This window comes from Eschrichtius robustus, chromosome 7, assembly GCF_028021215.1.
Source record: "Eschrichtius robustus isolate mEscRob2 chromosome 7, mEscRob2.pri, whole genome shotgun sequence".
Lineage (NCBI taxonomy): Eukaryota > Metazoa > Chordata > Mammalia > Artiodactyla > Eschrichtiidae > Eschrichtius > Eschrichtius robustus.
In genome coordinates, this window is record NC_090830.1 from 315601 (window position 1) to 331453 (window position 15853).

Here is a 15853-nt window from a genome sequence, read left to right on the forward strand (position 1 = left end):
AATGTTTTCCAGGGAACAATGAATCAGTCTCTGACATGATTTTTGTTCCATGAATCTCTTTCTGAAGAACAGTGAACCACTAAAAGGGAGAATAAAACACTGAAAAAAATGTTGCAGTTCATATATTCATTGTATTCTTTTGAATATTTATTTAAATTTCTAACTTCTTTGGATCAACACAAGGATATGTATCCTAATAAAAGTAAAAATATAACTCCATTTGGAAATACTTTAAAACATTATATATCATAATGAAGTCACACAAAGAAACTTTTTTAAACACAGGCTTTCTCTTTAAAGTTTAAATGTGAGGCAGAAAGACATCTGACTTTAAAACAGATGGAACCCCAGAACATTTCCAGGATACATAAAATTGAATTTTGTGTTATATTTTATGTCTGAGACAGCTAACAATATAAATTGATGGCTAGGGTTTCTGTACTGGTTGTTTTTTCCTATCTTCTTTTTCTAACATTCAATTTAACAGTTGTTTCTTTTGTAATCCTATGGATGAGCATTCCAGAATGTATGATTTTTTTCAGTTATACATATATATATATATTTTCAGATTATTTTCCACTATAGGTTATTACAAGATATTGAATATAGTTCCCTGTGCTATACAGTAAATTCTTGTTACTTATCTATTTTATTTTATTTATTTATTTTTAAAAATTTATTATTTATTTATTTTCGGCTGTGTTGGTCTTTGTTGCTGTGCACGGTCTTTCTCTAGTTGTGGCGAGCGGGGGCTACTCTTCATTGCGCTGCATGGGCTTCTCATCGTGGTGGCTTCACTTGTTACAGAGCACAGGCTCTAGGCACGGGCTTCAGTAGTTGTGGCACACAGGCTCAGTAGATGTGGCTCACTGGCTCTAGAGTGCAGGCTCAGTAGTTGTGGCGCACGGGCTTAGTTGGTCCGTGGCATGTGGGATCTTCCTGGACCAGGGCTCGAACCTGTGTCCCCTGCATTGGGAGGCGGATTCTTAACCACTGTGCCACCAGGGAAGGCCCTCTATTTTATGTATAGTAGTTTGTATCTGTTAATCCCATATGCCTAATGTATACCCCACCCCTTTCCCCTTTGGTAATCGTAAGTTTGTTTTCTATGTCTCTGAGTCTGTTTCTGTTTTGTATATAGATTCATTTGTATTACTTTTTAGATCCCACATATGAGTGATATCGTATAGTATTTGTCTTTCTCGGACTTACTTCACTTAGTGTGATATTCTCTAGGTCCACCCATGTTGTTGCAAATGGCAATATTTCAAAGAATGTATATGATTTTTATAATTTGCTCTACGATTTGTATCTTAAGTGTGTACCTATGGTGTCTACTATGTAATCAAGAGACACTCAGTAATAAATAATATCATTTCATGGAACCTAACATATATATTCTGACACAGGAAAAAAATACAAGTTATCACTAATAAAGTGAGTTTATTTTATATTAAAGTTTTCACAAACCACATCTGTAAAATTACCGCCATACTAGGCCTAAAGATAACCTTTACAAAGGGATTAAAAATTGCAAAACTGCTTTCTCTTAACTACTAAAGTACATAGATTTAAAAGGTGTTAGAAGAGAAAACGTTAATTCATGGTCAATGTTTAAAGAGTTAAAATACATTATATCTGTAGAAAACTACTAGAAGATTAAATCTTAAAAACATTAAGAGAATAAATGCTGTACTTTCCTTTCAGAAAGCTTTACTCTTAAGTGATGTTTACTGAGAAACATACACTGCACACCATAATAACGATCTTTTCAAAATTTACATAACTGCTTTGCAAATGGATCAACTTAAACAGAAAAAAACCATAGGAAATTGCTTTTCAATACATATTAACTTCTTATTTTTCCTGATAAAAGAAAATCAAAATAAAAATTTAGTTCATTCCAATTAAAAATACAAATTACTAATATTTAACAGTTGTATTATTTTTAATAACACAAAAGTTCAAGCATTCCATAGTATAAACTGTGTTACTTAAAAAGAAAGAAAGAAAAACATTTATCTAACCAATGTTTTACAGAAATTTGGAATATTTGCATACCATATAACACTGTAGAAATCTTTGGTGGTGACATATGGATTAAGTTCCCTGAAAACACTTTAATAATTTTGTTCCATCAATCTGTGTAGTCAAGTATTTATAACTGGTAATGCTGGCAGCCTCATTTTCTACCCAATTCCACATACATATAGGGAAGTGTGTGGAGGGAATCTTATGCAGGGTCTATGGGGGTTTACATAATTAATTCCTTAGCAATAAGGCTTATCTCTGGCCCATTTTTATACCAGAAAAAATATGGTGAACTAAAGAATAGATCAGTTGGTACTTCCAAACAAACCCTGGAAATAGTTAATATTATGAACAAGTTGAATGACTATATAATAAAATAAAACACCAGCTACAATTTCTGGATAAACTTTAACAGCTACCAAAACAGTGCCCTAAAGGCTCGTGCAGCATCCAATGCCCATCCGCCAAGTGGTAAGCAATGGGGGAAGCAAGGCACTGTGCTCTAGGGATTAACATACCTCTTTTAAAAGCATTAGACTTAAAAGCAGAAAAACAAAAAATGACCTGTTCCACCTTAAAAGAAACAAAAATATACGTTTATTATACAAAATTCAAAAGAAAGCATGCTAAAACACACATAAAAGAAAAGAAGCAAATCTTAAGAAATATAAGAAAAGGAAAGAAAGGAAATGATAGAACAGCAAAATGACATTGATTGTATATAAGGATATAACAAACACATCAGAAGAAGCATTGTTAAGTGTAAAGAGATACAATTAAACAGAAGGACTTGCATTATCTCTTTGAAACTAGTGTTGTCCTCCATTAAACGTTTTGATTCTAGAAGTGTAGAGGGATAAATAATTCCTCCAACTTAGGACAGTATTCATGAGTTTACTATAATTAAAGAATAGGTTTAATACTGAAGTTAGACTTGAAAAAAAAATACAGTGGTGCAAATCAGCCCCCAAAGGTAATGTTTTTGATACAAAGTCACTTACTTACATGACCTTGTCAGGCAATTTGAGATGACATTGCCTTTGTGTAGGAAAGATAAGCATGGCACAGGTAGCATTTATACTGGGAAGTCTAGTACTAGGCAAAATAAATAAAACTCTCTTCCAAGAGTTTATAACCAGAATTCATAGGAATTTTGAACACAAAGAGTCTTTCCAGAAACGAAGAGGCTAAAAATTGGTAAAGGTAAAATAGATGAAGATATTCATGGAATTAAACTTTGGGGGAAAATAAGTTCAATGAAGTTTTACTCGGTGGTACTTATCAAGAATGTGAGATAATCTATCAGACATTTTAAGACTTGTATCAAGAGAAATGTATGAATTATATTAAGGTACTGCTGAGTAAACATTCTGTTCTCTACCAACACTCTGAGTAGGTCCTGAATATACATTGCCAGGTGGCTCCATTTCTTAGAAGGTAGAAAGGTCAAAGATCTTACAAATCTCTCTCACTGCTTTTTCTTTTGGACAAACAGAAAAATCAAGTAAATTATCTGAACAAGTATAATCATACAAATTTGATTACTGATCACTAAAACCATCATCAGAAATATATTTACTTAAGAGTTCATAATGCATAGTTACCTATGCCACCTAAAAAACCTCAAAGTTCAGTAACTCAAATTCTCTTGGATTAAAAAAATGATATTTTTCTAAAATCTATTCTAATAACTTCTAATATGTAAGATTAACAACATTTGTACTTTGCATCAGCAGGTATCTTCAGGAAATTATCTCAGCCAGAAGTGAAGTGATTCAAATGGTTCTAGTCAATGACAGATTTATAAATCAGCAGCTCGTATCAGTGCCAAGCTTGTGAATGGATTGGCTGTTGGTTAGTTTCATGAATTAGAAGATACCTCAGTGCTATACTGGTCTCTGACTCCATTTCACAAAAGCTACCACTTTTAAAAGCTGAAAACATAACCAGTGTTAACAAAAACATGCTAAGTTCAACTACACTATAGAGCTAAATATGGGAAGCTGGTGAATTTTAAAATAACTTCTTATCTGTAAAGAAGATAAGTAAAAATAGTTAAAATTGAAAAATAAGCTCTGGTTTTTATTATTAAAATTAAATGAATATAACTAATGAAACCCACAGGAAAAGAGATGATGTAATTCAAGGCGTAAATTTGACATGCCAGAATATGACAAATAACAATAAACACAGTGTTAATAAAACTTAAAATAAATGTACAGTTGTAAAATAAGTAAACAATTTTCAAGTGTGCAAAACTAGTCAGGAATGAAAGTGCTATGTAGATACCTGGTTTTCAAACATTTGCCTTGAAAACTTTCAGTTGATGGTGGAAAAACTAGAAAGTATTAAGAAAGTAAAAATTTGAAGAATATAAAGCATACTTTATCTTATATTATACCCTTGTTCTATCACTGCTAGATCAGAGGCCTATTTAATTACTATCCTCATGTGATACAGAGGATAGTAACAGAAATACAGGTAAACACAATACAATATCACAAAGTCTGGTATATCTTGAACCATAAAAAGACTCTTTTCAAGTATACTGTGGGTTTGTGTTTCACTTTGCATCCCAGGCACTCAGTGTTCTGAAGAATGTGACAATAGATAACACAGTATTCTATTATTTCTGATATATCTATCTATCAATTTTTGCATAACTACCTTTAGTAGTCAAGATTTGGAAGTAATTGTTAAAGAAATAAAAACTATTTAAATAGATGAAAGTAAATCCTATCACCACCACAATTTAAAGAATTATTTTAATGTATAAATCCTGAATATATGATGTTAAAAAAAAAAGTTGATGTATTAGCATAATTTGTCTTGGGATACTTGACATGTACATGACTAAAAATAAACTTGTGGTCTCTTCTTCACTTTGTATTTCAGTGACCCATACCGCACCTGAAGAGAGAAATGTGTTATTATTATGACTTAGGTTTTGAAGTAAGACAGGACTTAATAGCTCACAATCACAGTAATAATTTTTTAACTTTTCTGATATAAAGAATCAATTATGCGCTAAGTGTGTACTCGAAAGACAGCACTACCTATATACTCCAAAATGTAGTTGGCATTATGTTGCATATATGCACAGATTATTATCACTAATAAAAAATGAAAACATTAACTGTTATTATTTATGCTTTGCTGGGTACATGTCAATGAACATTGCTCACAATAATCTGAGGTCATTCGCTGAAATCCTCCAATGCTTTCTGGGCACAAAGACAATATATTATTATGGATAGACTTTTACTATTTAATCCTTATTAGAGTTGGTTCAAAACAAAACTACATACTTAATACTGTTAGCTGCCTTTTTTTTGCATATACGTAGGGCTGGCACTGGGTACTCACATCAACCGTATGATTTTGCTATGTGAGAATACCATTTTCTACTTATAGTGGAAGACTAGGAATTTGCCATTTTCTAAATTTCCAGAGATCCTAATCCATCTGATCTGAATAAAGAATTTTAAATATAGCCGGTGCTCTATTATTCCAATCCTTCATTTACGGATACCCTAAATGATAATGCAGCAGGGAAATCCCTTAATAGTAATCATTGGGAAAACAACTCTATACCTGACTAACCTCTTTTCGGCCTTTCACGGTTTTCACAGATTTCATGCTTTGTGATCTTCGTAGCCCTCTGTGTGTTAACATCTCATCATCTGAATATGGCCCATCCGCTTCTTCATCTGTTTTCCCATCTCCGTCTCTCAGTGGAATTCCATCACCTAGACGAGTTGTCAAAACCAGCATGTTTTGGTAAAAGGATGCCAGTCAGCACCGCCTCTTCACCCTGTCTACTGGCGGTTCTCTGCATGGTCTGCATTTGCCAGCTTGCTCTTCTCCCTGTCTCATCTGGAAGGCGTTCCCTGACCTTTACCATCAATCTTTGCCCCTTGCACTATTCTAGAGGAGGCTCATAACGCATTTCTTCCAGGAAGTTTTCCCTGGCCATTCCTATTTTCACTATGCATTTTTCAGAATAATTAAAAATACTTTATTTTTTAGTAGGTTAACACGGCTGTCTTGTTCAAAAATCAAAGAATATAAATAGATACACAGTGAAAAGTCTCTTCCTGCCCTTTCTCCTTTTTGTGAACTCTTTTTTTTAAAAAAAAAAATTTATTTATTTATTTGGCTGCACCAGGTCTTAGTTGCAGCATGCAGGATCTTTAGTTGTGGCATGTGGGATCTAGTTCCCTGACCAGGGATCGAAACCAGGCCCCTGCATTGGTAGCAGAGTCTTAACCACTGGACCACCTGGGAAGTCCCCTTTTTGTGAATTCTAAGCAACCTAAGCAACAGTGTGTTTTGGTCTGTTATTTGTACCTTTGACTTTAATTAGGGACTCAGGGTCCTTCTCACCCCCCAACGTGTCAAACCTTTTGTCAAGACCAGAAATGGTATAGTGAACTTAAGGAGTCATATAAGACCCAAAGGGGATAGAACTTCGGGCAAGATAATTCACTGGGGGCAGGTGATGGAGAAGTTAAACCAACACTGTTGCAGCTGCTAAGATAAAACCCAGCCAGACAGGGTACAGTAATTAGAAACACCACAGGCTATGATGACTGATGTTAGTCAAAGAAAATAGCCAGCATCAGGAGGGTCAGTGAGAGATGGATCGTGTGGGTGTGCTAACAGGCTGCTATGTGTAGCAACGAAGACTTAACATCGGCCAATATGCAAACATCCAGTCAGGCTGGTTACTGTCAGGAAATCTGAGAGCACCCTGAGGCTGGGATTCAGGGACAAGAACACTCCCATTCCTGAAGCAGTGGTTCTCAAACTTTATTAGAGTTTATTAGCACAAACTTATTGGCACATATTAGAGTCACCTGGAGAATTTACTGATACACACATTGCTGGGCCCGGGGTGGGGCTGAGAATCTACAGTCCTAGCAAGTTCCCAGGTGATGCTTATGCTACTGGTCCCAGGCCCACACTTTGAGAACTACTGCCTGGATGGCGCAAGAGAGGGGCTCAAGTCTAAGGCAACTGGAGTACTACGTAGGTTATAAAGACAGGGGTGAGGGACTTCCCTGGCAGTCCAGTGGTTAGGACTCTGTGTTTTCACTGCCGAGGGCCCGGGTTCCATCCCTGGCTGGGGAACTAAGATCCCATAAGCCGCAGGGAGCGGCCAAAAAAAAAGACAGGGGTGAGGTTACAAGGCCCCATTATATTTCAAATTCTCCTCCAATAAAGGTAAGAAGCATAGATACCTTCTTCAGATGAGAAAAAAGTAGCAGCTTTTCCAGGCTCAGGAGGGGGCAAGAGATGGACTTCTTGCATGTGAAGAAAAGTATACTGAATAATTGTTTATTAATCTGCTCTCATAGGACATGAATAACTTGAGCATCACTAAGCAAACCATGAAGAGTTATAATTAAGCTTCTTCGTCTCTGATGGGAACACACTGTATAGCACAGGGAACTCTACCTAATACACTGTGGTAACCTAAATGGGAGGGAAGTCCAAAAGGGAGGGGATATCTGTATGTGTATAGCTGATTCATTTTGATTTTGTTGTGCAGTGGAGGCTAACATAACACTGTAAAGCAACCATACTCCAATAAAAATTAATTAAAAAAAAAAAAGCTTCCTGGTCTCATAATAAGATAAACATCTTTAATTATATATTAAGGAAGTACAATTTTATGCTGCCAGACTTCTAGGCTAGAAATCAGGAAGGATTTGGAAGTAGAATCAGTCATTACATAGGCCAAGATCCTTTGCTTTCCTGCAGCAGTCAGAGGAAGTTTGTTCTAGGTAGACATGACAGCATGTGCAAAGGCCCCGGGGCATTGGGAAGCATAACTATGTGGAAGAGCTGTGAGGAGGTCAGTGTGGCCAGGGGAGGGAATGGGGTCAATAGTCCTGGGAAAACCCTCTTGGTGCAATATTAAGTGGAAAAAAATGTATGTATAGAAACAAAGTTTTGAAAAACATAAAAATGAAACCATTATATCTGTTGGAAGTGGGCTTTTAAGTGATTTTAAATTTCTTAATTTCTCCTTTTTTAAAAAAAGTTGCCAAATTTTTATTTAAAAAATTGTATTACTTCTATAAATGGGGAATATAAACCAGAAAAAATATTTTTAGATTGCCATTTGTAGATTTTTCTCTATTGCTGTTGCTTATATAATACACCTAATCCCAATATAATAAAACTAAGGTAAAACATAGAATAAAGAATCAAGGAAAGAACCAGAAAGGAAGCGACTGTGATCAAAAAGTTCTCTAAGGCCACAGATGAAGCATAAGGCTACATTTTAACAAAGACGGCCCTTGCTATTTTAATTGCCTCTCACTTTATGTGATTAGGAATTGGAATTACATTCAAAACAATAATTATATATACATCTTATTCTTTGTTTCCTAATTTCAACTAAAAAAAAAAAATCTTAGTTTTCTAAATATTGTTTCAGGAAAAGTGATGGATTGATTTGTTATTCCACAAGTATTGATATTTGAAAAATATTACTACGTGTGAGGCAGTGTACTAAATTATGGGGGATACTATGTTGAAAAACACACAACTGTCTTTTTCTACCCTAAGAAATATATAGTCCAGTAGAGGAGACAGAGTCTAGTGGGCATGACAATACTGTAATAAATGCTGTAAATAGAAGACAAGGACAAGGTGCTACGGGAGCACACAGTAGGGGGAAGTGGGCGGTAAGAGAAGACTTCTTGTAGGAGGTGGTGGCCAAGCCGAATCCTGAAAGACTCATGATTCTATACACCGAGCACATGAAGGAGTGGGATGCCAAGGCTGGGAGCTAATATACCAAACGCTATTGAGCTTGGGCTTCAGAGAACAAGGGGGAGGGGGCATTGAAGCATTTTAATCGGAGGGTGACATGATTAGATTTTGGTTCTCTAAAAGAGTCTTCTTGTACTTTGGAGAATGAATCAGAAGTGGATGAGACTGGAAGCAGGGAGGTTACTGCAGTACCACAGGCCAGAAATGATAAGAGTCCAGGGATTGAGGAGACAGTAGCCAAATTTGGGATCTGTTAGGAGATGAAGTCGACAAGCTTAATTTAGCAAGTTATTAAACTAAACTGCATCAAAAAGAGAGGAGTCAAGTCAAATATCTTCAATAAAATATTCATTTTCTATTCCACTTAAAAACCTGAAAATGAGTATATGAAAATTCTGCTGTGAGTGGTGGAAACAGTATTAATCAAAGTTGTCCGAGGATTTTAAAGACTTCGGAGGAGGGGGAGACCCGAGATTAGGAGAAAAGCCTGAATCTGGATGCCCTATCTGAACAGGAGCCCGGCGAGTTGGCTGAATGGTTTGCAGGTCCTCCAAGCCCAGGCAAGGGGAAGCTGGTGGCGTGCTCCTGGCGCCGACAAAGGTGATGCCAAGGTCGGCTGCTTTCCGTCATCAGTCTAGACTGGGCAAAATCCTCAAAATGGGGCTGTCCACGCACATTCCTGAGGAGGAGTGACTGAGAACCTAAGAATGAAGAGTCTCTGTTGCCGGGGGCCCTGAGGCCTAAGGCTGCAGCTGTTCGGCCACCTTTGGCCCAGAGCTCTGTTACCATTTTAGGAAAAGTAGCAGATGCTTTTGCAAACTGACCTGGTTTTATTCATAGCTCCTACATCTTAGAATCGGTATATTTTAAGTCCCTCCCTCCCCCCTTATAATAATAATAATAGCCAATACTGATCCAGTACTTAGCGTGGACCAGGCACTGTTCTAAGCAGTTTCCATGTATTAATGTAAGTGCAGAATCATGGAAAGTTGACTTGGAAGGGGCCTTAGTTATCGTGGTGGAAGGGGCCCTGGATCCATGTGAGGAGAAATGAGTACTTGGCCACTTAACAGCTGTTAAGACCTTGAGTGAGTCTTGCTTCTCTGGGTCTCAGTTTTCCTATCTGGTAACGTGTTGAGGCGGATGGGAGGTGAATACGTTTCTATGTGAACGCCAGCTCTGAGCCAGTTGAGCTGACTGGGGCACTGTGTTGAGAGGGATTCTGAGCCAGGGTGGGAAGTGCCACAATCCATTAGCAATGGCTGCCATGGGCACAGGAGCAGAGAGGAGGCATGTCACTTATTTGCCATCTTTGACTAAAGCATCTCTAAGGTCACCCCTGCCAAATTGTTTGAATTCATTGTTCCAGCCCAAGTGTCTCACTAAGTGCAGTCTCTTTATAGAGTAAAAAAAGAGTAAGAATTAGGTTAGGAACCTTGGATACTTCATTTCTGTCATTGAGTATGTGGTCTTTGACAAGTAATTTAATCTCCTTAAGTCTCAACTTATTCATCTACAAAATAAGGATAAAAATATTTAACCTGCATAGTCATCTTAAGGATTAAATAAATACGTAAAGCATCAAAAACAAGACAAAACAGAAATCTCTTTATGTGCTGGTATATTGAAACTGAATATTGAACCACTTTTAACTAATATGGGAGCAGCAGGTTCTTTGCAGAAAAAATATTTCCACTTATCAGAATGTGGTGTTCTTTCCAAGGAAGTGAACATCATGTTCAAGGTGTCTATTTTCTTACAAAAAGGCATTTGGAGGGAGCTCTTTTTCCCATAGTGACAACATGCGGACTTGAGTAACTTCATCGAAGCAAGACTTCTCTCAATCAGCTAACCTCAAACCGCTCATAGCAAGCCATTACTAGTTTTCAAAAGGGAACCACTTTTCCAAATATTTGAATTTGCTTGTGTTCTGAGCTAACTGTATTGATTGCATGAACTATTAGTAAACAGACTTTGCAATATAAATATACTTCCCACACTAAAAAATGTACCAACTTGCTTTTCTTGAGGAAGTTTGGAAGTAAATAAAATAGAAAAAAATTCATGATATAAAAAAAGAATACCTTAATTGTTTTCAAAACAAGAAGTAGGTTTGTTTTATTTCTGATTTTACGGGTAACAGGTTGATTAAAAAAAAAATCACTAAAAACCCACAACTCAGAGGTAAATGCTGCTAACATTTTAGTTAGCAGCATTTAGACTCTCTTCCAGACTCTCCTCTATGTACATTTATCTGAAAAATAACTTTACGTATATTAATCCATTTCATCGTCTATCTATTGTGCCTCTATGGTATAGGATCATAACACACACATTGTTTCACTGTTATTGTTCCCCCCGCCCCCAATCTGGATATGTTTTCATGTCAATACGTATAAACTGACATTATTATTTTTCACGGCTAATAGCCACCTTTTTGTTTAACCATTTCTCTTAGGAATTTGGTTTGTTCCAATATTTTGTTACTATAAACAACAACAAGACGAACATTCATACATCTTTGTACCTATATCTTTGAACACTTGTCTGATTATTTCCTTATGACATGTTCTTAGAAGTTTCTTGCTGAGTTAAAAAGAATACATTTTGATAATTCTTGCCAGACTGTCATCAGAAACAATTATTCTACTTTAAACTCTCATAAAAAGTGTATGAGAGTGTTTGTTTCCCAACTTTCTTGTTCTTTTAATTTCATGGTTTAAAATTTAACAGAAGAACTAATTAACACCTCACTATCCTAAAATATTTTAGTCACACCATTTTAAATTTAATAGATGGATACCATAAAAATAGTGTCATGGATTTTCAAATTTATAATCCTGGTTTTATTTAAATAATTGGAATACAATTCTTAACCAATTCTAAGGTATAATTATGAATAAACTGCTGATAAAGGGCTCAGATTACTGGTCCAAATCAGCAAAATATATATAGCAGTCCCCATAAACAAAATCAGTATACCTAATTTTTAAAATGCGTATTAAGAAAATGCCTATTAGGGACTACTTTTACATTATTAAAGTATTAAGGATGATGGTTCAAGGTTCAAAGTTTCCTCACTCTTAAAGGCATCAGTACCTTAATCAATGGCCAATACTTAATTACTACCTCTTAGATAAGCCACCAGCTTTTTAAAGTTATTCATTCTGGGGAGAACTTAGAACAAAGTTCACTATTTTTCCTTTATAAGAAGGGACTGTTCTTTTCTTTCTTTCATTTTTTAAATTAATTAATTCATTTATTTTTGGCTGCGTTGGGTCTTCGTTGATGCACGCGGGCTTTCCCTAGTTGTGGTGAGCGGGGGCTAGTCTTCATTGTGGTGCGTGGGCTTCTCATTGCAGTGGCTGCTCTTGTTGCGAAGCACGGGCTCTAGGAGCACAGGCTTCAGTAGTTGTGGCACACGGGCTCAGTAGTTGTGGCTCACGGGCTGCAGAGCGCAGGCCCTGTAGTTGTGGCACACGGGATTAGTTGCTCCGCGGCATGTGGGATCTTCCCGGACCAGGGATCGAACACGTGTCTGCTGCATTGGCAGGCAGATTCTTAACCACTGTGCCACCACGGAAGTCCCTCTTTTTTTTTTAACATCTTTATTGGAGTATAATTGGTTTACAATGGTGTGTTAGTTGCTGCTGTATAACAAAGTGAATCAGCTATACGTATACATATATCCCCATATTCCCTCCCTCTTGTGTCTCCCTCCCACCCTCCCAGGTGGTCACAAAGCACCAAGCTGATCTCCCTGTGCTATGCAGCTGCTTCCCACTAGCTATCTATTTTACATTTGGTAGTGTATATGTCAATGCTACTCTCTCACTTCGGGACTGCTCTTTTCAAATTGGTTTTAATTATAAAGGATGATTTTCAGTCTCCCTCAGAAGAAAACTTCTACTTAAAAAAAAAAAAAAAAAAAGATCAAGTAGCCCTGTACCTTATGGACCTAATAATACTTTAAAAAGAAATATCCTGAAGATCTTAGTTCTCAGTTGGGCCTTGAACTACAACTTTCTTATATGCGAAAAAAATGACTAAGGGACTATGTCTTTTTGTTTATGTGTATGTTTCTAAGATCACAAAAATTTACTAAAATTTTAGAATGTATCAACTATGACATGCTTATAATTTACATTAGAACAAGTTAGTTCTTAGTCTACAAGTCATGATTTCAACACATTTTTCCATTGGAGTAATCCTATTTTCAAACCTGTCATCTTCTGTCACCTGCTTAAAACTTTTTATCTTATAAGTCAGTATCCTTCTTTGTTCACAGCACTTACATTAAAGCGGGTTTAATTATAAAACTCAGATGCCACTACGTAGTTTGAGTAGCAAGAGTAGAGATCACAGGTCAGAACTAGCGCTGGTGGTAGTGGGTAACCACATCCACTGCTCCTAAAAATTCATGGCAGCACAAGGCGCTACTGCTACTTTCTTACCTGGATTATCTCCAGAGTCAACAAAAAGCAAGCACTAACCTTATTTAGAGAAAATTTAGAGGAGGAGACCTACATACAGTTAAGTGTGAAGCTCAAGAATATAAGCTTAAAAATAAATGTTGTTTACCCAAATTCAGGTAGCGACCAGGTATTATTTTAGTACCCATCTTGACTCAAGATCCCAATTATGAAAGAACAACACATTAAAACAAAACAAGCACACCTGGTGATTCACCGGAGGCTGGTTTACTTTTCTTTTTTGTTTCTGGGAGAGGTTGGTATGCTCTTTGTCCCACAGGCTCATCACCTTGGATAGCTGTTAGATCATGCATACTGAAACTTCGTAAACGTTCAGTTATTGCTCCTTGGCTCTATTTAACAGAGAAGTGATAGATCCAAGAAAAGAAATGCACTTTAAAATACTTAATATGTTTCCATTTAACTTTCCTCCAACATTTTTTCATGAAGCTTATTCATTTTAAAATGAAACATTCAGAAAAGTTGAAAGAATTCTACAGTGGATACCCATATATCGTTTATATTTTGCTATATCTGCTTTACCACAATATTTACCATCTATCCATCCATCAATCAATTTTTAATGCATTTCAGAGCAAGTTGTAGACATCAGTGCATTCCACTCCCAAACATTTCAGCTTTAAATTTAATTCAAGGATGTAAAAAAATGTATAATGAGCTTATCCTCTCTGTAAACATCAACCATAATATTTCTCTCTCCTAAAAGTAGCACTTTGAGGCTTACGTTTATGATTCAGAAGAACTTTTTAAAGTAAAAGAGATGCTGTTTTAAAGCTAAGTCAGGAATGGTAATGGCTCTACCTAGAACACAGTAAAAAAAATTTGAGAGCCAAAGAATCTTGAGTATGAAACGATATTCAGTTAATGAATTCACCATCTGGCAAAGCATATCTACTAATACACACAATTTGACAATATGGTAGACATTAGGCACAAGTGGGTATTTAAATTTAACTAAAATTAAATAAATTAAAAAATTCAGCTCCTTAATTGCACTCGCTACATTTCAAATGCTCAATAGCCACATGTGGCTAGTGGCTATTGTATTGGACAGTGCAGATACAGGACATTCCCATTACTGCAGAAAGTTCAATGCTTTTCATCACTGCACAGCTTTGAAAGGGACATTCCTGAACTGCTCAGACATAACTACATTTCCCCTCAAAGTATAAAGTTTTGTAAAGAGAAAAAAATAATTTCTAAATTTACCCACTTGAAAATTTGCATAGCATACAGATGACTCATTTCTTATTTATAGCTGGATTAAAAGTATTCTTCTAAAGGTTTTTTTTACACTTATTATTTCTTCTTCTCACACATGTGAATTTATGATTGCCTCTAGTTATAATGTAACTGTAGAAACTCATCCATAATGGTTCATCTCTAAATTTCAAAGCCTAAGGCACTACAAACATTCCAACATTACTGCTAACATGTATTTTACACTGAAGAAAAAGGTCTTGTTTCATGAGTCTTGATTTAGCTACTCCGAGTGAGTGATATCCTATTATGTCAAACCCAAACACCATTTTCACACCCCACTTCACTTAAGCTTTGTAATTTCTACCATATTTTTTGAATTATGAAAAAGAATTAGTAAAGGGTCTATATCCTCAATAAAAATAATTGGATTCCACACATGTTTAAACATTCTTGACAAGGTTTAATTCATTATACTCTCTTTTTATCAGATACCATTTGCTTCTTAAGTAGAGGATGACAGAAGACTTCAGACACACACTAAAAGGAAGTGACCAGTGCTCATCTGAAAGAGATGCCTTGTTTTCTCAGAACTGTCATTTTCTCTATTCCTACCTTTGTATTTCTGTGCCCTCTCTCAGCAATTCTTGACTGTTTGCCTATTGCCAAATGAATGATAATATACGTCCATGATACCCTCTACTGTAACTCCCAAACCCTCCCACTCAAGAAAGTACATCTCAGCATGCAAATGAGTCAAAGTGCCATTGAATCAGTCTAGCTTTATAGCACCCACAAACTTTGGTATCTTTAATGATTATAATCAACTAATTACTTAGGGCATATCTCACAAATGAACTCACAAATTAATGTTAGTTCTATTGCTGTACTTTATATATTTTGCCTCCAGAGCAAGATTTTAAGAAACTAGAGAGGGACAAATCTTAGGCTTCTTCTGTTCTCTGAGTGCACGTGGTATGGGACTGATATTGAGTGTGTAATAAGTAAACTAAATACTCTTTTTATGCCTCTTCTTTTTCATTACTCTTGACTGTTGGAAACTTCTCCATAGGTTGCAGCATGTTTTAATGTAAACACTGGAGTTTATATAGAGAGTTTCAGCACCAAACTACAGGTACACTCATGGGTATCTACATGGGTAGATTATATCACCCACTAGGAGTCTGCTTCAGGTTTACATTAAAGGTGAGCAAGGACCAACCCTGAGGTATCTGGGTGATCTATATACAGTATGGATTTTAATGTAGCTCTTGAGTAACCAACCCTCTAGCCCCAAGTATTATCAATCCCCCCAAAAGGCCAGGTACTGTAGACAAAAGCAA

At 36.2% G+C, this 15853-nt stretch overlaps 1 protein-coding gene across 2 annotated transcripts in view; it reads right to left on the bottom strand.

The window, feature by feature from the left end:
• Positions 1–1487: 1487 nt before the first annotated feature.
• REEP3 (receptor accessory protein 3) overlaps positions 1488–15853 on the bottom strand; it is a 97818-nt gene continuing 83452 nt past the window's right edge. The window contains exons 6-8 of one of the 2 annotated variants that reach the window (XM_068547467.1): positions 13495–13642; positions 5626–5780; positions 1488–4941 (exon numbers count right to left, since the gene is read on the bottom strand). In XM_068547467.1, the coding sequence (XP_068403568.1) occupies positions 4885–4941; positions 5626–5780; positions 13495–13642 (360 nt within the window). In that variant the 3' untranslated portion in view covers positions 1488–4884. The remainder of the gene's footprint in view (positions 4942–5625; positions 5781–13494; positions 13643–15853) is intronic. The other variant, XM_068547468.1, reaches the window with a different exon arrangement.